Source organism: Jaminaea rosea (assembly GCF_003144245.1).
Source record: "Jaminaea rosea strain MCA 5214 unplaced genomic scaffold BDZ90scaffold_1, whole genome shotgun sequence".
NCBI classification, from domain to species: Eukaryota; Fungi; Basidiomycota; class Exobasidiomycetes; order Microstromatales; genus Jaminaea; species Jaminaea rosea.
Window position 1 is genome coordinate 180,500 of NW_020289975.1, and position 22,713 is coordinate 203,212.

At 59.4% G+C, this 22,713-nt stretch overlaps 7 protein-coding genes across 7 annotated transcripts; 3 read left to right on the forward strand and 4 right to left on the reverse strand.

Moving 5' to 3' along the window:
- The first annotated feature begins 391 nt into the window (after positions 1-391).
- Positions 392-2,011, forward strand: BDZ90DRAFT_229001 (hypothetical protein). The gene has a single exon (XM_025504875.1). It carries the CDS (start codon positions 424-426, stop codon positions 1,618-1,620), a length of 1,197 nt encoding a protein of 398 aa, XP_025364568.1. The 5' UTR covers positions 392-423; the 3' UTR covers positions 1,621-2,011.
- Positions 1,742-5,800, reverse strand: BDZ90DRAFT_216222 (Nrap protein; the record flags this gene model as incomplete). The annotated part of the gene is made up of 2 exons (XM_025504260.1): positions 1,742-2,463; positions 2,524-5,800. The coding sequence occupies 2 exons, from the start codon at positions 5,798-5,800 to the stop codon at positions 1,742-1,744; spliced, it is 3,999 nt and encodes a 1,332-aa protein (XP_025364569.1).
- Positions 5,801-5,971: 171 nt separating this feature from the next.
- Positions 5,972-8,536, forward strand: BDZ90DRAFT_229002 (DEAD-domain-containing protein). Its single transcript, XM_025504876.1, has one exon. It carries the CDS (start codon positions 6,019-6,021, stop codon positions 8,455-8,457), a length of 2,439 nt encoding a protein of 812 aa, XP_025364570.1. The 5' UTR covers positions 5,972-6,018; the 3' UTR covers positions 8,458-8,536.
- A 48-nt stretch (positions 8,537-8,584) lies between these two features.
- Positions 8,585-13,977, reverse strand: BDZ90DRAFT_1660 (phospholipid-translocating P-type ATPase). The gene is made up of 4 exons (XM_025503644.1): positions 13,670-13,977; positions 13,501-13,582; positions 13,349-13,435; positions 8,585-13,273 (listed from the first exon to the last, which is right to left on the reverse strand). Exons 1-4 carry the CDS (start codon positions 13,835-13,837, stop codon positions 8,712-8,714), a joined length of 4,899 nt encoding a protein of 1,632 aa, XP_025364571.1. The 5' UTR covers positions 13,838-13,977; the 3' UTR covers positions 8,585-8,711.
- Positions 13,978-14,928: 951 nt separating this feature from the next.
- On the reverse strand, positions 14,929-16,642 carry BDZ90DRAFT_229005 (enolase). The gene is made up of 4 exons (XM_025504877.1): positions 16,519-16,642; positions 16,331-16,427; positions 15,615-16,247; positions 14,929-15,541 (listed from the first exon to the last, which is right to left on the reverse strand). The coding sequence occupies exons 1-4, from the start codon at positions 16,600-16,602 to the stop codon at positions 15,018-15,020; spliced, it is 1,338 nt and encodes a 445-aa protein (XP_025364572.1). The 5' UTR covers positions 16,603-16,642; the 3' UTR covers positions 14,929-15,017.
- A 1,245-nt stretch (positions 16,643-17,887) lies between these two features.
- Positions 17,888-21,567, forward strand: BDZ90DRAFT_229006 (putative SEC24-COPII coated vesicle component). The gene is made up of 3 exons (XM_025504878.1): positions 17,888-18,667; positions 18,744-19,098; positions 19,178-21,567. Exons 1-3 carry the CDS (start codon positions 18,035-18,037, stop codon positions 21,211-21,213), a joined length of 3,024 nt encoding a protein of 1,007 aa, XP_025364573.1. The 5' UTR covers positions 17,888-18,034; the 3' UTR covers positions 21,214-21,567.
- Positions 21,568-21,653: 86 nt separating this feature from the next.
- Positions 21,654-22,215, reverse strand: BDZ90DRAFT_205652 (cytochrome b5; the record flags this gene model as incomplete). The annotated part of the gene is made up of 2 exons (XM_025503946.1): positions 21,654-21,761; positions 21,856-22,215. Coding segments are annotated over 2 exons (468 nt in total), but the record flags the coding sequence as incomplete, so codon positions are not given.
- Positions 22,216-22,713: the final 498 nt, after the last annotated feature.

Consider the following 22,713-nt stretch of genomic DNA (forward strand, 5'->3'; position numbering starts at 1 on the left):
GTGATGGGTTGGGTAGCTGGAAAGAGCAAATATGATCCTGAACCCTTTTTGAGGTGTCGACTACCCGATCTCGCCAACGCAGGTACGTGCTAGCGTGAAGCGACACTCAATGCTCATGGCGTGCTCAGCTTGTCTAGCGCCGCTTCGCACACCACTTCCTGACCTTAGCAGCCACCTTATTTCGCCGTCTCTGAGCTCACACGACTGATGTCAGGACTCTCGCCATCGCCCGCGTCAGGCTCGTATCGAGCACGCCATGATCCACCTCGCCTGGAGCGTGAGTGTATCGAGCCGCGCCTGTCCGTCTCACGTGGCGTTGCCGGACGCTCGAGCCATGCAATTTTGTCAAGGCCACCTCAGCGCCGTTGAGGCGGACTGCGCTTTCCCTTCTGCTTCACGCCACCGATACCACCATCGTCAGCCATGACCGACCCCCTCGACCCATGCGCCGTTCTCGAGACGCTCGCGCAAACTGTCACTACTTCATCCGTCACGCTGCGTAACCAGCACGACGCTTTCGCCGCGGTCTTGCACGCCGCCCTTGTGCGTCTAGACTTCCGCCTCGTTGGGCTTGCTGAAGAGGACAGGCTGAGCGACTATCCTGAGCAAAGCGGTCAAGCTGCAGAAGGCTCCTCATCGTCCTCTACGATCGCCTCGACCTCCCGCCTACCTTCCCCAGCTTGGTTCGCTCAAGGCCCGGAATCCTACACCTTCCGCTACAGGCATGATCAATCCAGCCTCACATTCCTCATCAAAGTCATCCGCATGTCCTCGCGCATCCTCGTACACGCAAGCAGTATCGAAGCGCAGTCCAGTGGAGAGAGCAAGACGGCTTCGCTCGAGGTCAGCGTCGACGAATACACGTCGAAGAGCTACTGGCCGTACCCTCGCCCTGAGGGACAGACGGAGCCATTGGTGAACGGCTTCATCGGTGCTAGTAGGCTCAAGGACCTGCTATTAGCCTTCAAGGGCAAGGTGGTGCAGAAGCTCGTTCCTGGGCTACGAAAGGATGGGTACCAGGAAGAAACCAGTCAAGACGAAGAGGCTGCAAGTCGTCGTGCAGCTGGCTCCTCAACTCAGCAACCTCGCCCTCGTCCCCCTCCGAGCCACGACGATGACGACCCTTTGGCGGGAGGCGGCGTCGGTGGTGTACCCTACCGACCTGGCGACATACCCGGTCGCAATCCTCTCGCAATCGGGGATCGCGACCTCCAACCGCTGGGCGGGATGCGCCCTCCTGGCTCCTTTGGACCTCCTCCCCTCTTCGGCGGCGGCGGCGGCGGCGGCGGGATCGGTGGGGGCATGGGCGGCGGCATGTATCCATCCGGCTTGGATGACCCCCTCTTCCGTGATCGCTTTCCCGGAACAGGCGGAGGCGTACCCTTCGGTGGAGGCACAGGACAGCCTAGGGGCCCTTGGGGAGGAGACGGGTTCCTACCCCCTGGCGCAGTACCACCGGGTGCGAGGTTCGATCCTATCGGGCCGATGGGGCCACAACCTGGGTTCCCAGGACAAGGAGGGGCAGGAAGAGGGGGACAAGCTCCACCGGGTAGCGGAGATCCGGATTGGGATGATGTGCGACCCCCAAGGAGTGGGGATTATGATTCAATGTTTCAATAGGCGGCGCGGAGCGGAGGCGAGCAGCAGGCTCGCCAATCTCAATCAATGTACAGTCACTCATGTCATGTTGCATGCCATGGCCATTCCAATGACTGTTCTAGCTACGTCTTCCGGCACCTCTTCACTTCTCCTTACTCTCGACCCTCACAACCAGCCCCTCACCCAATCTCTCCAGCTCAGCGAGCACTGCCTCCTTATTCAGCTTCACATTCTCCCCGCCTTCCTTCCCGTCCACGGGCATCGCGTTGAACCCGATTCTCGGCTTGAACCTCTTGCCCTCTCTCTGGCTCAACGCCGGGTTCCAAAGACCACCAACGACGTCCCCACCGTTTACATCGTAGTAGAGTCGCAGCGAGTCAGAGTAGAGGCCGCGAAGCAGCTGGACGAAGGAGGCAGCAGCGTCGAAGCCAGGACGAGGGGTGCGACCCAGTTGCGTCACTGGGCCTGCCTTCTTCGAAGGCTTGTTCTTGAAGCTGCCTGATGATGAGGAGGACCAGATGCTGGCATCGGCGCTGATGTTCTGCGGGGCGTACCTTGAGAGCACGGCTGGGTTCAGGTAAAGGAGGAAGTCAAAGTGACCCAGACTGGGCTTGAACAAAGCCTTGACTAGCGCCATCGTATCCCCTTCTTCCTGCCCATCGCGAGCAGCTATCAGTCCACACGCCCCCCTGGCCAACGTCTGCAACGCATGTGCGCTCGCTGCTGCCGGGCCACGCATCGTAGCGAGGGAGAACGCATCTGATCCTTCATCGCTAGCCTCGGCCTCCTCCTCTTCGTCGTCCGTCACGATGAACCATGCGCGGCGGGAGAGGGAAGGGTCGGATGTGCGAGCTTCCTTGAACGCTTCGAGCGCCACGTCCCTCTTGGACGTGGGGAATGGGATAGAGTGAACCGGGGCGCCACGCTGATGTTGCGACTGTGTAGCGTTCTCTGCCTTGCCTGCCTGCTGGTCCGATGCAAGGATGGCGGCCTGAACAGCGACGAGCAGGGGCTCGGCCTTCCAGTCCCATCCAGCCAGCCTGCGGAGCGCCGCCGTAAACCCAGCTTGACCAGTCGAAGGGGCCAAGCCGAGCGGGGTGTCGTTCACAAATACGCTCGCAGCGAGCAGCTCGAGCGCCTCGTTAGGAACGTGACCCTCCTCATCCAGCTGGTGGGCGCGCACCCAACGCTTCAGCAGCCTAGTCGTCTCGCCCAGCGCGGGGAAGCGGTGAACCAGTGCCGCAACGCGTGCGTGGTGCTTCGGAGCATGGGTGAAGCGCTGCCTGTGTCGAGTAAGAGCGCGAGTAGCGTCACTGCGCTGCGCAGGGGTGGCGAAGCGGTCCGCTACGATGCGCTCCAGCAAGACCCGCTCGCGATCATGTTGGATACGCAGCCGGAATGCGAAGCCGGAGGGGAGCGTGAGCTCCAAGCTGACCTCATCCTGTATCGATCCCGCACCGACCGCGTCGGCATCGAACGCAATGCGAGCGTGCATTCCCTCCCCGATGACCGTCTGCAGCGCTGCGGCTACGCGCTCGAGGAGTGCCATCTTCATGCCCTGAATGGCCTCAAGATCGTCTGGCCATTTGCCCGAGGCCTCGAAGCTCAGGATGACGTCGTGAACTGGGAGCCAAGAAGCACAGTCTGGCGTGCGAGGCGTCCCTAGAGCAGCAACGTCGAGGGGGGCGGGGATGAAGGTTGAGGTGCCTCGTAGCCCAGGACTGCAAGGGGTTGCAGTGATGAGGGAGAGGGGAACCTCGTCGGAGGGAAGGGAGCGCAGTTGCTTGACCAGCGTGTCAAAGGCTGATTGGACCAGTTGAAAACCGCCTCTCTCTTCAGGCGAGGCGAGGTACGCCGCTTTCGTAACTGACTCTGGTGCCTCTACAAGGCCGGTGAAGCCCCCTCCCTCGAAGCGAATAGCATCTCCCGCCAGCACGTCACCATGATGCCTCTGCATCACATGTCGTACGATGCGTCTCGGGATTCCAGCCCTCTCCGCCTGTCGGGGCCCCACCTCCCACACAACGCTGTACGAAATCCTTCCGTCCTTGAAGCGACGCAGCTCTGCCACCTCTTCTCCCCAGAATTGTCGGAACTCCTCTGAAGCAGCAACATCCTCCTGGAGGGGCCCGTGCTCCACGATGCGCTGTGCTTGTGTGCCGCGGTACAGGAAGCCAAGCTCGATTTGCGAGGGAGCGGAGAAGGATTTGCTGTTGAGAGTGCGAAGTTTGCCGCTTTCCTCTGCTGACTGCAGTACCGTGGTGAAATGACAGCGTGTGGCTAAGGCGCGACGTAGAGTTGTTTGTACGGCTGCCAGCGTGGCCGCAGCAGCGCTGGCGTGGTCGAAAGCTGCCGCATCTTCTGAATGCGAGCTCTCCAGACGTACGCTCGCTAACTCGTCAAACGTGAAGCTGGGGCAACTCTTCGCCCTCAGAAAGATGTCGCTGAAGTGATCCGTCGGTCCCTCGTCGTCAAGCATCGCGAAGGTCAGCCTCGCTTCATGCTGAAGCAGATCCACTGCTCCGGGCGTCCATTCGTCAAGTAGGTTCACGCTACCCGTTGGATCCACCAACACACGCTCGTACTGCGCAGTGAAGTCTTCCCGCGGGATCCGGTCCGATCGTGAGACTAAGCCGTGCTCTGGTGCGGACTTCATGAAGACTGGGTGGGAAGCAAAGTCGTGCGTGGCCAGCCAGTCTATGCACCCGCGGAAGAGCTGATAGCTGCTGAAGGTGTTGAAAAGCTTGGCGCGTGCTGCCACTCCCAGAGGTCCGGCTTTGCGATCGCTGAGCTCCTCTCCGTGGAGCAAGTGAGCGAGCACCATCGTAAGGACGAAGCGCGCCCCTTCTGTCCCCGCTACAAGTCGGCGTACACTCCCATCCGTGGTGTGGCCGGAGCCAAAGCCGCGCTGGAACGCCCAGACGCGCAGCAGAAGGGCGGCGTCGGTGAACGCTGGGCATGCTTTTGCCGTAGCGTGTAGGTAAACGAGGTGCGGAGCACGAAGGGAGTCGAGAAGGATGGAGGCGTTGTATCGTGGGGTAGGCGCAGCCAAGGCACTGCCGCTGGCTTCATCGTCGGCTGATGCAGAGCGAACATTGTTGCGGCCAGGTGCGAGGCGAGCGGGAGGGAATAGATCCGGCTGATGAGCAAGGTGGATCCTCACTTCTGCCTTGAGCTTGGAGAAGTCAAGGCCCGACTTGTCCTTTGGTGGCGATAGCACCAACGTCGGGCGGCGCTCGTCACCGCCGAAGGTCACCTGTACGCCTCTCAGTTCCTCGCTGGTCGAAATAGCCGCAGCGACTACGGCAAGGTAGAAAGCTCTCTTGTGAAAGTAGCGATAGTTCATGTGGTCCTTCTCCTGGAAGAGCGATGAGGGCATCACCAGCGCCACATCCACGTCCAGGCCAGACGGACGCTTAGCTGCGACCTTGAGTGGCCAGCTTCCCACCAGCTGCAAAGCTGCGGGAGGCTCAAAGGCCAAGGAGTACTGCGCGTCCTTCTTCGGGGGAGCGACACTGCCGTAGGGGATGGTGACGTTGCTGGCAGGGAAGCGCTTCTTGATCGCCTTTGCCGCTTCCTTAACCGATGTGGCGGGGATCGGTTCGATCGACTCGACGAGAGAACGAAGACGATGTAGTATCGCCTCGAGTGGCTTGGCTTTGCTGTGCTTTGGCGTGACGCTGGAGACCATCTCCTCTATCTTCATCTTGACGAGGCCGGATTTGAATTGCTCCCCTACTTCTGTGAGTGCTTGCAGCTCCTCGTTGGTTGGAAGCGCATAGAGGTCAACTTTTGACTTTTTCTTGCCGTTCAAAGACTTGCTGCCTCCTGCGACGGCGCTCTCCTCATCATCTTGCTCTGCATCATCCTCGCCATCGAGCAGCTCGAAGTCGTCCTCATCGCCCTCAGACTCGTATGCTGACGCACCAGCCCCGCCTTCGCTCATGTCTTCGTCGTTTTCGTCTTCGTCGTCGTCGCTTCCCTCTTCTTCTCCTTCTGAAACCGCCGTCCCAGCTTGTGCAGCCGCGAGCAGATCTTCTCCATCATCAAAGTCGTCATCACCATCATCATCATCGCTGCCATCCATGAGATCGGCAGCGACGGGCCTTGCTGGCCTCTTCGAAAGCCTCGATGGGCCAGCAGAAGCGGTCTGATCAGCTGTCGAAGCAATGGCGTGCTTTCTCTTTGTGCCAGCTGCCATGATGGACGAGACGAAGAGAATATGGAGTGATGAGAAGGATTGACGCCGCCGCCGCCGCCTTTCCGAGCTTCAAGGCGGATTGCAATTGAATTTTTGCCGCGGTCCGTCGGACAAAATTGTGGCGGTCGACTCGATGTCAAGGCGGACTGAGGATTCGGCTTGCTTTCCCATCATTACCTCGACCTCAATACAGCATATACCCAGCTCAAGCCCACGCCATGGCCGCACCTTCGGCCTCAGGCCCGCCATTCAGCTCCTTGAAGCCATTACTAGCCCCTTGGCTGCTGGACCACCTTACAGCACTAGGTTTCAGCCGATCCACGCCGGTCCAAGCATCCACTCTCCCGCTCGTAGTGCAAAGACACAAGGATGTCATCGTTGAGGCAGTCACTGGTAGCGGCAAGACGTTGGCCTACCTTGTGCCCCTACTTGAGATGGCAAGAGCCAAGATCGAGGCAGGTGACTCGCTGGACAGGGGCATCCACTCGCTCGTCATCCTGCCCACGCGCGAGCTCGCCATTCAAGTCTTCTCCGTATTGCAGGGACTCCTTGCCTCTGCTCCTTCAGACTTTCGTGAAGCTCTGATACCGCAGCTGCTGGTAGGCGGATCCTCAACACAGTACCATACCTCTGGCAGGAGAAAGGGTGTAGAATCAGGCGACGAATCGGAGGACGACGGGATTGCCTCTGTCAACACGGCGGCGACGGATTATGCGCGATTTCGCAGGGATGGCTCCAATGTTCTGATAGGCACGCCAGGCAGGGTTGAGGAGCTCCTCTCGCCTGGTAAGCGCGGCGGAAAGGTAGCGGCAAGACAGCGCTGTAAGACTGTAGAGCTGCTGGTGCTGGACGAAGCGGATCGTCTGCTGGACCTAGGCTTCATGCAGAGCCTTACGACGATTGTGGGCGCCATGCCTTCGCAGAGACGGACGGCCCTGTTCTCGGCGACGATGAGTGACGCCATGACCGGTCTGGTGAGACTGGGCTTGCGCAACCCAGTTAGGGTGACGGTCAAGGTCGAAGCGAAGCCGACGCCAGCCGCCAAGGCTACTCAAGCGACAGAGGATGCAAAGGCAGGACGCACCCCCTCGACCCTCTCCAACTACTTCCTCATCACTCCGCACCATCTCAAGCTCGCCCAGCTCATCCGCTTGCTGCGCTACGAAGCGCAAGAGCATGCCGCGAGGAAAATCATAGTGTTCTTCGCAACATGCTCGCAGGTCGAGTATTTCTATCGGGCGCTCAACGAGGTACCTGCGCTACGTAGTAACAAGACGGACAAGATGAAGCTGTTCTCCTTGCACGGCAAACAAGACCCCAAGCGTCGCTCTGCAGTCTATCGAAACTTTGTCGACGAGATTGCTCTACCGTCTTCTTCCTCCTCTTCTTCATCGACATCCTCCACCTCCATCCTCCTCAGCACAGACGTGGCCTCGCGCGGCCTGGACCTGCCCAACGTTGACCTGGTAGTGCAGTACGACCCACCACTCGACCCCAAGGTCTTTCAGCATCGCATCGGAAGGACGGCACGCGCGGGCAGGCCAGGAAGGGCAGTCTGTCTGTTGGCGAAGGGAGCCGAGGAGAGTTACATTGATTTCTTGAAGTTGAGGGGCGTAAAAGGGGAGCGATATGGCTCCTTACAGGAGCAAGACGACGGCAAGGTCGAGCGGGTGCAAGTAGGTAGCCAAGAAGACCACGACGCCAGCTCTCAGCGTCTCACAAACGCGCTGCGCAACGCCTGCCTGTCGGATCGCGGCCTACATGACTCCCTCGTCCTCGCCTTGGTATCCTATCTCCGCGCCTATGGCAAGCACGAAGCCCGCTTCGTCTTCCCGCTCAAGGCTTTGGTGGATCAAGTAGAGGCATTGGCCAGGAGCTGGGGGGCTGTCAGGCTGCCTAGGCTGGGGGAGCTTAAGGAGCGGGATGCGAAGAGACGACGCAAAGCCAAAGGGGATGCGCGAGCAGACGGGGAAGGGGAGGAAGGAGAGCAGGAAGTGGTAAGCGAGGGTGCACCACCAGGGGCAGACGAAGCTGGCTATCTTGATGGTTCTGTTGACGAGAAGACATGGTCGTACAAGGACGCAGCAAAGGAGACTGCCCGCCTCGCCAAGCTTGAAGCAGCAGAAGCCCGCCGTCAAGCTCAAGCACAGCAGGAGGCGAATGGTGAGGCTCCTTCGACCTCCTCAAACGTGGCAGCGCGCAAACGCATGCGCCTGACAGGGGACGATGATGCGACCACTGGGGCGTGGTCAGACCAGAAGAAGCGCAAGGAGCGCAAGGAGGAGCGAAGGGTCAAGAAGGGAAAGAAGCGGGAGGCCATTTGGCGTGCTAAGAAGGAGGCGGAGGAAGCCGAGGAGGCCCAAAAGAAAGCGGCAGAGCAGGGAGTAGAGGGTGGAGAGTCGGGCGAGGACGATGATGACGCTGATGCATGGGCGGAAGAGGAGCGTGAGGTTCGTAGGGAGAAGAGGGCGAAGAGGAGGGAAAAGGCAAGGAAAGCTGGTGAGAGGGGAGCAAGGCGACAGAGGGGAGACGCAAAAGAGAGTGATGATGATGCTGAGAGTGAGGGTGAGTTTGGCATGGGAGATGCGTCGTCAGGCGAGGACGGCGAGGTCGGTGCCGTCGAAAGTAACTATGGAGGCTTCTTCGACGATCTCTGAGGATGACCACCAATGTAGCATCAATCTCAATTTCGTTGAATCGTCTCACGAATGCATGAACAACCTATGGAATCGATTGCAACGAGAATGTATCCAGACGCGGCGCGTCACATGTAGTAAGGACAACAAAGAGCGGGTAGAGCAACCGAGGTAGCATGATCGAGAAGCCTGATAGATAGATGGATGGGGGAGGGTGGGTAAGGAGTGGGAAGAGAAGGATAGATTATCTACAGAGTTCGTGAGAGGCCGACCGGTCATCTCGATGTCGAAGTCGTCCCGGCAGCCATAGCTCCACCAAGCACTCTGTCCACCTCAGCATTGGTATCGTCTGCGTCTGCGTGTGCGCCCGAGCGCGCGTCAGCGTAGTCCGTCGAGTCTGGGTCAGGGTCCGCTTCCTCTTCTACATCGTTCTCTGGACCTCGGCGAGCGTGCGCTGCCGCTTCGTCGTGCTGCTCGTCATCGTCGTCTTCATCCTCGACGGGTCTCAAGGCCGAGGCAGCGACTCCTGCTCCCGCGGCGCCAGCACCAGCTCCAGCGCCAGCAGCAGCCGCTTCCCTCTGCGCCTTGTTCCTCTTCATCGAGGAACCGCGCCTCTTCAGCGAGCCAGGGATGGTCGGCATCAACAACCTCCTGAGCGTACCGCCCCTCTTTGCGTGTTGCCTGCCCGGCCTCTGCGACGGCGGAAGGTCCTCGTGGCTGAACGAGTATCCCCTAGACGGTCGATCGGTGCCCGTCAACATGTCGTAGTGCCTGGAAGAGGCGCGAGACTGCGTTGGACGAAGCTCGTGCATTGCCAAGGCATTGGGCGGGTCCAAAGCACCGGTACCGCCCTCGCCTGCCTCCTGATCGGCGTACAGACGATGGTGATGCTCCGAAGACGAAGCAGGCACCAAGGGCGCACCACCTGGCACGTTGCCGTTGTTGCCCTCCGCGTACTTGGCGCGGCTGCGCATTGTCGGCATGTTGGGGTCGTGCACATAGTCGTGGTTGGGATCGCGCTTATCCACGTATCGCAGGATATCAATGTCGTTCGGGTAGTAGCTCTCCTGAACGAAGCGGAAGATGACGCGGGGCAGGAGAGCGAGGACGATTGCGAAGATGCCTGCCATCCAGAAGAGGAAGGACGGATAGAGGAATTGATTGTTGCCGTATGAGTAGGTCCAGATCGTCGTCGGGCTGAAGGCTGCATAGACGGGGGCGAAGATGTTGAACAGGATTGGGCCGAGCGCAATGGCGAAGACCATCCACCATGTGTACGCTCGGACGTTGATCCCCGTGAAGAGGTTTGCGCACAGGACAGATGCGTAGGCGATTACGGTCGACCACTCGTAGAGAGGCACGTCGTATCCATCCCCTCGGGCGGAGGTGACATTGTACGTGTAGAGGATGAAGAAGAGCATCACCACGCCTTGGTAGACACCGTCGATCATGCACCAGCCGAAGGGGGTCAGGCCGAAGTACCTGTTCTCCCTCGAGCGGCGGTATAACTCTGGCACCTCCATGAGGATGCGGTCCGAGATGGGGCGGTCGAAGATACCCGCACCGATGACCGCCGCGACCGTCCAAAAGGCGTTCCAGAGCAAGATGTAGACGTAGTCCAATGCGTAGGTTGTAGACCAGGCGCAGTAGATTTGGTAGAAGAAGAGGTAGGAGATGTTGATGATCTCCTTGTAGAAGAAATTGGAAATCATCAGACCGTTGCGCCAGTAGGACCAATGGCCGTGCACGAGCAAAAGGCGCTTGAGGAAACGGAATTGCGCAATGGCGTAGTCGGAGGAGTTGACGGCTTGAAGACCTTCTTCTCCTGCAATACCGATACCGACGTGCGCCGCTTGGATCATAGAGACGTCGTTGGCCCCGTCGCCGATAGCGAGGGTCATGACGCCTAGTCCGTCCTTGATCAGACGAACGATAAGGGCTTTCTGGAGCGGTGAGACACGGCAGCAGATGACGGCCTTGCACTGCGTCGAGATGCTGAGCAGGAGGTCCTTGGAGAAATCCTCCGATAGCGCGTGGCCCAGCGCAGTGCCATCAATGACGAGAGCGTAGCCACCAGCACGTTGACCATTATCGGCGCCGACAAGTGACTGGTTGCTGATAGAGCTGCGGCTGTGCGAGTGTGATCGCCTTCCCTGCAGGGACGGCCTGCCACCCAGACTGAACCTGCTCGAATTGCGTCGTTCATTCTCGCTGTCTGGCGGCTGATGCTTCATCTGCGCCAGAGCCTCATGCCCACCAAAGAAGCGCTCCACAGCCCTCTTGAGCTGCTCGTAAGCCGAGTTGGGTGCACCGTACTCCCCTCCACGCACGACAATCAAGTTCATGTCCTGCGCGAGGAGCTGCGTGCTGTACCCAATAGCAATGGCCGTCTCGAGCTTGTCTCCGGTCGCCACCCAGACATTGATCCCTGCGCGCTTGAGGTCGGCAATCGTCTCCGGTACACCGTCCTGCAGACGGTCCTCGATGGCCGTCGCGCCGTACAAGAGGAAATCACGCTCCAGCTCGCTGGCGAGATCCTCCATCTTCTCCTCACGACGTTCCAGTGCAACGCTGGCGTCGTGGTAGCGGAAGGCCCACTCATTGTAGCTCTCCTCCGTCAGCTCCTTGCCCGCCAGGCAGAGCGTGCGCAGCCCCTTGTTGGCGAACTCTTCCAGAGCCTCGTCCGTGTTGGCCTTGATGTCGTCCTGGCCCGCAGCGGAGCGCTCAAAGATGATGCTGTCCGCTCCCTTGCTCAAGACGAGGATTTTCGAGTCCGCATGGCGGCGCAGGATGACACTCATACGCTTTCGCGCCGAGGTGAACTCCAGGACGCTGAGCAGCTCATACTTCTCAATCTCGCTCGAGCCGGGTACCTGCAGTGAGAGAGTGGAGCGGTCGCGACCGAGGAAAACGAAGCCAGTTTCTGCGGCCGCTTGGACCAGAGCCTGCTCATCGGGGCTCTGCGCCTTGTAGTCGATCATGCCATCGCTCGTCGAGGCCAGCGCAGTGTGGCAGAGAGCGAGACAGCGCCAAAAGCGACCGAGCTGCTCGCCGTGCGTCGAGTGAGGGTCCTTGAGCGCGTTCTGAAGTTGCGCATCCTTGAAGGGCTCTCCATCTGCGGACGGCTTGACCCTCATGCGACCGGTCTTGCCACCAGCCTCGTGCCCCGAGCCGCTCTCGACGTCAGTGCCAGACGGCGAGGACGCGCCTGCCTTTTCGTTGAGGCTGTGGTCCGCGGATCCAGACGCTTTCATCTGCGGCTGTTGACTGCCTGGATCGCCGCGGTAAACAACGCCCCCGATCGCGCACTCGCGGAAGAGCATTAGGTTCTGCGTGAGCGTACCGGTCTTGTCTGAGAAGATGTACTGAATCTGACCCAAGTCGTCGGACAAGTTCCAGGATCGAGCTGTGGTTCTCCTGTTGGTCTTCTCGTAGTAGATTTCGGCGTCGTCGAAGATGAAGTACGCCTGAATGGTACGGACTACCTCGATGGAGATGTAGAGTGAGATGGGCACGATGTTCTGGAAGGTGATCAGTGCATTGCCGAAGGTGACGAGGCCGTTGATCCGCGGGTTGTCGTCGGAGCGAGTGGCCGCGAACTCCCAGTAGGCGTTGAGGCCGAAGTAATGGACCTCAATCAGCGAGTCGGCAATCGCACAGCCGACGGCCATGCATGCGAGGATGAGCAAGTTGACGTAGACCATGGGGTTCATCTGTCTCTCCACCCTTGAACGCTTAGACGGTGTATTACCCGAATTGGCAATGATCTTCGTGTCGACGCCGGTCATGAGGACAAGACCAACGACCCATTTGGTGTTGCGCAGGTTGCAGCCTCGCAGGAGGATCTGGTTGAGCGTAACGGGGCAGCGCATCGGGTTGCCCTCCTGGTCAAATCGGTCCGCGAGTGTCACGCTCGCGTTGAGGCGGTACATGTTGGTGTCCTGCGGCTCCGAGTCGACGCGCATCGCAGCTTGCGCCGCCTCGCCTGCCGTTCTGATCATCGTAGCTAGCTCGGGCACGGCATGACGAGACTTGAGGTTCGTCTCGCCGTCGAGGTTCTTTGTCTCAATGAAGCAAGAGTCCTCCTCTTCTGACGTGGCGCAGATGATCACATCGGCCGGGATGGGCTCGTCATTCTTGATGAGCACAAAGTCGCCCACACGCAGGTCCTCCCACATGTTCTTCTTCCAACGCGGCGCCTTCTTTGCGTGGTATTTCGTCTCCTCCTCCGGCGTGAGCAAGACGCCATTGCGCATCACGCGTCCCTCGGGCGTCGTCTCGTAGCCCTCGTACATGCTTCCGACTCCCATTGTCGACGATCTGTTGGGTCCGCCGAAGCTCGTACTCGCCCTGCTGAGGGTATGTCCGAGACCCGGCGTTGACGGAGCATCGCTGGCTGAGCGATGATGACCAGGCGCAGCAGCATTCGTCGTTGGCAGTGTCTCAGGTGCCGGTCCTCCTGGCCCATCTGCTGTCGAGGCCCTCGGCGTGCCAACGACCGCTTCAGGGTTCTGAGCAGCAGACGCTTGCCTGCGTTCGAACTCCTTTGCGAGACGCTGGCTCTGCTTCTTTTTGCCTCCGAGCCACTTGTACCGCAGCCCGTTCCAGATCGCTGAGACGGATCGCTCCTTCTCCTCCATCACATTAGGGTTGATCCAGTTGTGGGCGGTCATAACGCGCACCTGTTGGCGATTAAGGTATCGGTCCGACTGATGTCGCTTGACGTCTTCGTAGCCGTCCTTGAGGGCTGTGATGGCCAGGACGGCGAGCAAGGGCAGCATGGCCAAGACTGGATTGATCGTAGCGAACTTGGGAAAGAATTGCAGGATGACCAGGACTGGAGGCAGGCGGGGATGGTAGACGGTCAGCAAGGATTACCCCACGCGCTCCTCCTGGCCTCGCCTGCACTCACTCAAGAAGAAGATGTTGGCCACTCGACGGAACTGCTCGAAGAGATTCTTGGGGATGAAGTTGTAGACGGTGTACTTTGCAGTGAGGACTGAATGAGGTGGAACAAGGTCAGCGCCTTGAACGTAATTGCAGTCGATTGCCGATATTGCTCACCCTGATTCGTAGCATAGGTGACCGACTTGAGCGGTTTGCCCTTGTGATCGAAATACTCAGCGGGCAGCGGCTCATTGAAGAACTGGCGGCGTTGGGGGAGGGCCAAATCCGATGTTGGTCAGCACCACTGCTGAGGATCGACGCTGTTCTTCGAGCTGAGACGACTCACAATTGTTCTCGGAGCAGGCGGAGGTCTTGTCTTTTGAAAGAGTAGCTCTGGATCCAAGCCTACTGCCCTGACCTTCCTCCACGCCTGAACAAACTTGTTTGGCTCGCCCATGGCTTCCGGAGTCTCCTCTGGGACCTGGTCGCGGCCTTTGAACGGATTGCGAACCATGTTTAAAGGGTGCTGGCTGATCGTCGTTGGAATCAATGAGGAGTGGCCAGCTTCTCACGGGCTCAGCATGGGCCGAGGGGAACCAGAGACGGAGAGCGGAGGCAGCTACGGTCCTGTGGCGGGGAGCGCGGCTTAGAATTGGCTGGCTAGCTGGTGACACGATGCTGCCTGGGCCCGGCTATAGCAATGAGACGCCCTAGCAAGCCGATTGTCTTAGGCTGACTCCTTGCTGAGATGTAAGGCCTGCGCAAGAAGTTGTTGACGATTGATCTTGACCCCCTTAGCTGGAGTAGCCGGCGGGCGGCTGTGCTGCGTGCGTGTTTTGGACCCCTGTACAGCCCGCTCGAGCGGCAGCCAGACTCGCACTCTTCCTAAGCTCGTGGTGGCCGAGGGGGAGCAAAGAAGTTCCAGAGATGAAGACGATGAGGAGGAGGAGGAGGAGGTGGTTGAAAATGCAGAGACGAATACACGGCCACGCCGAGATGAGTGGGTAAGTCAGGGTTGAATTGGAGGTCGCCCTCGACGACGATTCGCAGCACGAGACAATTCCGACGACGCTTCGGCCCGCGCCCGGTCGTTGACCCTTGGATTGGCTTTGGCCCTCTAGCAGCGGACGTGCCAGGGCTTTTTGGCGGGCAGGCAGATGCGCTTTCTCGGCCTCAAGGGCTTGAGTCCAAGCAAGCAAGCAGGCTCAAGCTCCGCGGCCCTGTTCCCGCTGAGCGTGCTGCACGCATGACGAAGGCCGCGAGCTCAAGCAGAGATGGGCGGGCGGCACAGGCCGAGGGCGGTGACTTCAGTCGTCAACACACAAGACGAATCACTGACGGACAGACGGACGGGATTGGACGCCCGCGGTAGGAGAAGAAGAAGCGGGAGCGAGCACAATGCAGCTCGAGGCGGGCGAAGGTCTTTGCAGGCCTTCAACGCTCGTCTGTCATCTTACCAAGATATCACGACGTGGAGCCCCTAACTACAAATAGTGGTTCACGCTGCTCTTCATCATCGCTGTTTGCATCGCCGCTCGCATTTGACTGGCATGGTCTGGCATTGCACGCGCACGGCACAAAGAATACTGCAAAGCGCCCATCGTCGTCATGCTAGCCTAAAACCTGGCTCCATCATCCCTCGTCTATTTTGTCTCTCTCTTCAAACAGCTAAGATGTGTTCAGGACCAGTTTGCTTACGCGCTCTTCTGCTTGAGAACAGCGGGGGCCTCGTCGCCGCGGGTGAAGCCACCGAGACCAGCGTAGGTAGCCTTGGGCTCCATGCCCTCGATACGGAGGAGCTGATTGTACTTGGCGACACGCTCAGATCGGCAGGGGGCACCGGTCTTGATGATACCAACACCGAGACCAACGGCGATGTCGGCAATCGTAACGTCCTCGGTCTCACCAGAGCGGTGCGAGACCATGACAGCCCAGTTGTCCGACTGAGAGAGCTGAGCGGCCTGGATCGACTCGCTGATGGTGCCGATCTGGTTGATCTTGAGGAGGAGACCGTTGCACGACTTCTTCTCAATGGCGGTCTTGATACGCAGGGGGTTGGTGACCGTCAGGTCGTCACCGATGATGGTGATGCCAGCCTTGGCACGAAGCTCGGACCAGGCCTCCCAGTCGTCCTGGTCGAAGGCGTCCTCGATGGAGCTGATGGGGTACTTCTTGATGTAGCCAAGGTAGATCTCGGCGAGCTGCGAGCCGGTGATCCCTGTAAATGTGGGCGAGAAGACAGAGGATGGTCAGCTGTGGAGTGGGGCTCCGTCGGCGTCGGCGCTACTCACACTTGCTGGGGTCGCTCTTGGGGTTCTTGAAGTCAAGGTCGTACTTGCCGTCCTTGTAGAACTCAGACGAGGCAACGTCGAGCGAGATGTGGACCTTGCCCTCGTAGCCGGCCTTGTTGATAGCCTCGGTGAGGACCTCGAGGGCCTCGTCCGAGGACTCGAAGGGGGGTGCGAATCCTCCCTCGTCACCGACGTTGGTCGAGTCGATGCCGTACTTGCTCTTGATGACGCTCTTGAGGGTGTGGTAGACCTCAGAGCCCACCTTCATGGCCTCAGTGAAAGTCTGAGCACCAGTAGGGACGATCATGAACTCCTGGAAGGCGAGCTTGTTGCCGGCGTGCGAGCCACCGTTGATGACGTTCATGGCGGGGGCAGGAAGGATGTAGGGGGCCTTGACGCCGGCAAGGTCGGCGATGTGGGCGTAGAGGGGCTTGCCCTTGGCGGCAGCACCGGCGTAAGCGGCGGCAATGGAGACGGCAAGGATCGCGTTGGCGCCGAGCTTCGTCTTGTTGGAGGTGCCGTCGAGCTTGAGGAGGAAGTCATCAATGGCCTTCTGGTCGGTAACGTCGATGCCAGCCTTGATGATCTCGGGAGCGATGATGTCGTTGACGTTGGAGACGGCCTTGGTGACGCCTGGCGCGCATAGCGAAGAAGACGAGGTCAAAAGGTGAGTAATGGCTCTGATAGTTGATGAGCTACATGACTCGCGCACTCACCCTTGCCAAGGTAGTTGGCCTTGTCACCGTCACGGAGCTCGCAGGCCTCCCACTTGCCAGTGGAAGCGCCCGAGGGGGATACTCCACGGAAGGTACCCTGGTGCACGCGAATGGCGGAAAAAGTTGGTGTCAGTCAATAGGGGCGCTCAGAGATTAGGGTCTTCCGGAAAAGCTCGCTCGCAGCTCACCTTGTCAGTGGTAAGGTCGACCTCGACGGTGGGGTTACCACGCGAGTCGAAGATCTGACGAGCGACAACCTTGGTAATAGCCATGTTGTGTGTTTGTGTGAGAAACGGAGTGGTGGTGGTGGTGGGTAGTATTGGTGGTGGTGAGGACAGGAAAGAAAGGAAGAAGTTGATTCACAGACAGCGTTGGGGCCAAGCGGCAGGGCGGCGGGATTGGGCCTCAGAGCGGCGCCCGTGCGTGCGTGCGTGCGTGCAGGGAGACGGGCAAGGCGTGGCTTGGTGTGGGCAGGAAGAACCGAGTCGAAGTCTTCGCTCTGAAGCGGCCAGCCAAGCTGGCCACACAACGCCGTCTAGAGCCTACCTTCACCGGCGCGCTACCGAGAATGGCGATGATGACGAAGAAGAGCACAGCTGATCGAATAAAGAAGGGCATCGGGTGATGGCGTCTTCCATGGCGGACCTTTGGTGAAGCAGATCCATCGCAATTGCGATGAAGGCGGCCTGTCTCGCAGGTGCGGAGGTGAGACAGCTAGATGGTGGGCTAGCAGCCCGATCGATTATGAGACGAAGCAGGTGCTCAACGGCGCTTTGAAATCGGACAATGTGTTCTTGAGTCCTCTTAAACCTCACTTCCACCGGCTCCACTGACGGGCAAGGAAAGGGAAGGCGAGAAGCAGTCGGTCGGCCAGGCAAATCACATCGTGGAGCTCTGACTTTGCTTTGCGCTCTACGGTCCCCCACTGGATTAACACAAGAAAGAGGCCTCGATGCTGATCTGCTCAGCCTTGCCACTTTCCCCAGCAGAAGGAGCTTGAGCCGAACAGCTGTTGGGCGTGAGGAGATACCGTGGCGCGGGACATTCGCAACTGCTCATATCGAGCCAGATTGAGGTGGCGCAGAACGCAAGAAGAGTGGAGTCAAAGCCTCCAGCTGTGATCGACTGACCCTCAAACGATGACCCCGATAGTGCTCTGTCAACGGCAGCGTAACAACGAGATGGTCTCACGTGTGGCACATCCTTGGCTCTCTCTGCCCGCCGATTGGCGCTTGCTCAATCCCATCTGGCAAGCTCAAAAGTGAATCGTGTTTGTACAAGCGTAGATCGCGTCCCGAGGCTTTCCCTAGCTATCTGCTACCTTGGCTGCGTCTTACCACTGATTGGCTGGCATAGAAAGGTGCGCAGGCGGCATATGACCGAGGGCGGACTGGAGTCGTGGCAGCAGCCAGCAACTGGTGTGAGCGGGCGTTTCGTGGGCGGGCGACTCGCGAGACACCTGTGCGCCCGCTCTCTCCAGGTCGACACGCACGCACGGCGCAGGCCAAAGCAGAGTGACACGCACGACGGCGACGACGACGGTCGACCTTCCTTCGCACTTAACCTCCTCACCTCACTACCCTTCCTCGTCGCGAGCAGGACAAGGGCGAGCGTCGCACTACTCAGCATCATCCTCGCCCCGTTGATCCTACCTTTTGCACTGCCAAACAAGCGCCTCCTCATCTTCACACTCGCCCGCCCGCCATGTCGCAGACTCCCGTTCTGCCGCCCGGGTGGATCGCCCAGTGGGATCAACAGGCCGGCCGAAACCTCTACGTAGAGCAATCGACTGGTCGCTCCAGTTGGCAGCCCCCCAACACCGCCCTCTCGCCAGGGCAAAGGCCTACCCACAACCAGGGAGCAGCGAGGATGTCGATGCCGCCCATGCAGGGACCGCCAGGCATGAGGCCACCTCCTTCCATGTCGGGCGCACCAGGCGGAGGCACCCCTGGCCATGAGGGGGCTACCTCACCGCCTCCCTCGGGCATTCAGGGCTCTCGTAGGAGAGCCTATCCGACTGCCCATATGGCCGCTAACAGTGTCAGCTACAGTGGGGGATTCGATGCTGGAGCGCAGGCAGCAGCAGGTGGATTCGCTCCTTCGCCTGCTATGGCGCCCGTCCAGGAGCAGCCTCAGTACTTTACGCCCGGGGTACCAGAGGCAGCGCCCGCTGCTTCTCACCCCTATGGTGGAATGCAGCAGCCGCAGCACCAACAAGCGCAGAACGGTCAGCCAATGGGCGGCCAAGGTGGATACCCCGGCGCACCAGGAGGAGCTGGCATGGCAGGGTTGGCGAATCAATTTTCCAACATGGGAGTGTCGGGGCAGCAGAGAGGGGTAAGTGTGGGGGGCGAAGGTAGCAAGTAGCAGTCATACTGCAGGAGCTGACACACCTCTACCGTTACTCGCGCAGAACTCACTCTACACGGTCAACCTCTCTGGAATGCAGCCAAATGTCAACGACATCGAGCGACCTCCTCCGGATATCAAGTTGCCAGCCAATGCGTGCATCACCAACCACCCAAAAGCCAATGCAGACCCCTCGTATCAGCGCTGTACCCTCAATGCAGTCCCCTCGACAGCCTCGCTGCTCAGCAAGTCGAAGCTGCCCTTTGGTATCGTTCTCTCCCCCTACCGCAGTGTGCGCCCGGAAGACGGCGATGAGCCCGTACCCGTTGTAACGGACTCGGTCATTGCTCGATGCAGGCGGTGCAGGACCTACATCAACCCTTACGTCCAATTCATCGAGGGCGGACAGCGATGGAAGTGTAAGTACGAGGCTCACAACTCATGTCTCACGGGTCGCCGATGCTCACCTCCTCCTTTCTTGGCCCCTCGCCGCTTCAGGCTGCATGTGCAACATCACTAATGAGGTCCCTCAACTCTTCGACTGGGATCAGGAGACGAACCAACCTGCAGACCGCTGGAAGAGAGCTGAGCTAAACCACGCCGTCGTCGAATTCATTGCCCCTCGCGAATATATGGTCCGCCCGCCGCAGCCACCCGTCTACGTCTTCCTCATCGACGTCAGCCATCAGGCGATTCAGAGCGGCATGGTGGCGACGGCAGCCAGGACCATCCTCGAGACCCTGCCTAGGCTTCCGAATGCCACCGACCGCACCAAGGTTGCCATCATTGGTGTGGACACAAGTCTGCATTTCTTCTGCCTTCCCCCCGGTGCATCTGAGGCAGAAATGCTCGTCGTCAGCGACCTCGACGATGTCTTCCTCCCGAAGCCAAATGACATCCTCGTCAACTTGAGCGAGAACCGCACGGGCATCGAGGCGCTCCTCAACCGCTTCGGCGACATGTTCAAGGACAATACAGTCGCAGGCTCCGCTCTCGGCGCAGGGCTGCAAGCGGCATACAAGCTCATCTCGACCATCGGCGGCAAGATTCTCACCCTTACGGCTACAATGCCCAGTGTCGGTCCTGGAGCCCTGAAGCGACGAGATGATGCCAAGCTGCTGGGAACAGCAAAGGAGAGCACCCTCCTGAGCGCTGCTTCCACCTTCTACAAGACTTTCCCTATCGACTGCTCCCGCAGCCAAGTCTCGGTGGACATGTTCCTCTTCAGCACCGCATACACGGATGTCGCCACCCTCTCCTGCCTGCCGCGATACACTGGTGGTCAAACGTACTTCTACCCTGCCTTCCATGCCGCTAGAGCTGAGGACGCGGTCAAATTCTCCCACGAGCTGGGTCATGTCCTCTCCTCCCCCATCAGCTACGAGGCCGTGCTCCGCTTGCGTGCCACAAAGGGGATCAGGGCTATTGGATTCCACGGCAACTTCTTTGTGCGTTCCACGGACCTGCTCGCTCTGCCGGCCGTTCCGCTCGACCAGAGCTACGCAATCGAGTGCGAGATCGAGGAGCCCATCGCGGCGCCATTCGTCGTCTTCCAGTCCGTCGTCCTGCACAGTACCAGCACGGGCGAGAGGCGCATTCGTGTTTGCAACTTGGCCCTGCCCACCACGACAAACATGTCCGAGATCTACGCGAGCGCGGACCAGGTGGCCATCGTGGCCCTCCTCGCCAACAAAGCCGTCGAGCGCTCTATCCATGCCCGACTGGAGGATGCGCGTGATGCCTTGACAAACAAACTGGTGGACATTCTCACCACATACAAAAACACGATGACTTCCGCCGGGCAGGGTGCCTCCGCTCAGCTCAACGTCGCGAGCAATATGGCACTTCTGCCGCTCCTGATCCTCTCACTTCTCAAGCATGTCGGCATCAGGCAAAGTTCTCAGATCCCTCCAGATCTCAGGGCCTACGCGCAAGCGCTGCTCACCACCATGCCCGCTCAGCTCCTGATGCCATACCTCCATCCCAACTTCTACTGTTTGCATAACATGCCGGCCAACGCGGGGACGGTAGAAGAGATCCCTGGACCACCTGCGGCCCCTGCAGCAAAGCCTGAGGGAGACGAGAAGGACGGCGAGTCCGCTTCTGCGCCGGCGATGATCCGTCGCACCGTCTTCCCTCCGAAGCTCAACCTGACCTCTGAGCGTCTGGAGCGCCACGGCCTCTACCTCCTGGAGGATGGACAGCACGTCTTCCTTTGGGTCGGCCGCGATGCTGTACCCCAGCTGACGCTGGACGTCTTCGATTCGCCTTCATACTCGGCCCTGCGCGGTGGCAAGACTACCCTGCCCGTGCTGGAGAACTCGATGAATAAACGCGTGAGAGCCCTGGTGGACGCGGTTGCTACGATGAGGAGAGGACCGTACAAGCCTACTGTGTACGTAGTGAAGGAGGATGGGGAGCCTAGCCTCAGGTTGTGGGCGCTGAGCTTGTTAGTGGAGGATAGGTTCGAAGCTAGCCCCAGCTACTCGCAATTCTTGGGAACATTGAGGAGTAAGGTCAATGGGAGCTCGTAGAGCGGGCAAAGCACGACGCGGAGTCTACCCTCTGTGGAGATAAGGCGGAGGCGGGCAGAGGCGATGGGGCGAAGCTACAAAGGACTGGGCGAGAGGAGTAGGAAAAGATCTTGTGAGGTGCTCACACATTACCATCGACATCATCATTCAGTGCCGGTCGGGAGGACCGGGGCAAGCGAAGGGACCCTTGGATCTGGTCCGGAGGAGATAGTCCGGAGGGAGAGGCCATACTCCCTTTCTCTCAACTCTTTCTTGTATCTTCGTCGCGCACGTTCCATGTCATTAGTCTACATTCACACGCAGCGTCTGCGTCCGGCAATGACTCGCAGTGAGATCAGACCCATTGGCATGATGCATTTCAAGGCAGCCTGATGGTCGACAGGCCGTGTCACATATCAAGTCGTCGAGTGTCCGTGCTCTTGCGACTCGCCCTCTCAATCACAAGGCTCCGGCGGGGAGGTCTTGGGATCAATAAGAGGCAGCTGCAATGTCCCGACCTTTTGGTATCGCGGATTCTCAGCGAAGAAGGTATTCCACGCATCGATTTGCTGGCGTGGCGTGACGATGAGGTGGTAGGAGGCAACATCAGCGATCAGTGCAAGCAAGCTTTCGACCTTGCTTCCTCCAATTCGTAGCTCTCACCTGCAAATCCTCCTCCCCCAGCCCCCTCAAATCATGCGTCAAATGCGTCTTGAAGCACCCTGTCACATACGCCCTACTCGCATCCTTGCCGGCGAAGAACCAGTAACTCCCCCCAGGCTTGTACGTCGATCCTCCCCTGGTGACATCGTACACATTACCCAAGATGCTCAAATAAATCGGCCGCGAAGGGTCCCGACCATTGTACAGTGCCAGCTCTGCAGGTGTAAAAGTTCGCTGCTTTGGCGGGATCCATCGAGAAGGGTAGCGCCATCGTCCATCATAGCCGTACAATACGTCTCCTGTAATGAATTGACCCAAAGCGAGGGCGGCAAGGACAGCGAGGAGGATCCACTTGATCAGTGTCCTCAAAGGGGAGAGGGAGAGGGGTACATCCTCATGGTCCTTGCGGAGCTCCTTCCATTGCGAGTGGACGAGGAAGGCACGATTCGCGTTCTTGTGCGCAACTGTCCGACCTGGGCGCGAAGGATCTGGTTGTCGAGGCTTGTCTGATGCCGCTGTGGATGAGGATGTCGCCGCAGTGCCTTGCGCTCCCGGCACTATTGTTGAGGCCGCAGAGGAAGACGACGTCAACGACGTCGTGGACTGTGTCTCGTCGTGCTCCTGAGCGGCGGCGGCGGCGGCATTTGGCCGTAATTGAGGAGCCATTGTACTGACTTGAGGCCAGAAAGTGACGATCTGCGCTTTCGTTTACCGCTACTGTGGCAGCTCGAGACGGCTTCAGGATCACTCGATGATAGTAGTGTGGGAATCAAAGCTGCAACGGAGCTTCGAGCGAGCGAGCGAGCGAGCGAGCAGGTGCACGGACGGGCCAGAGCAGCAGCGGCAGCGGCCTCCACG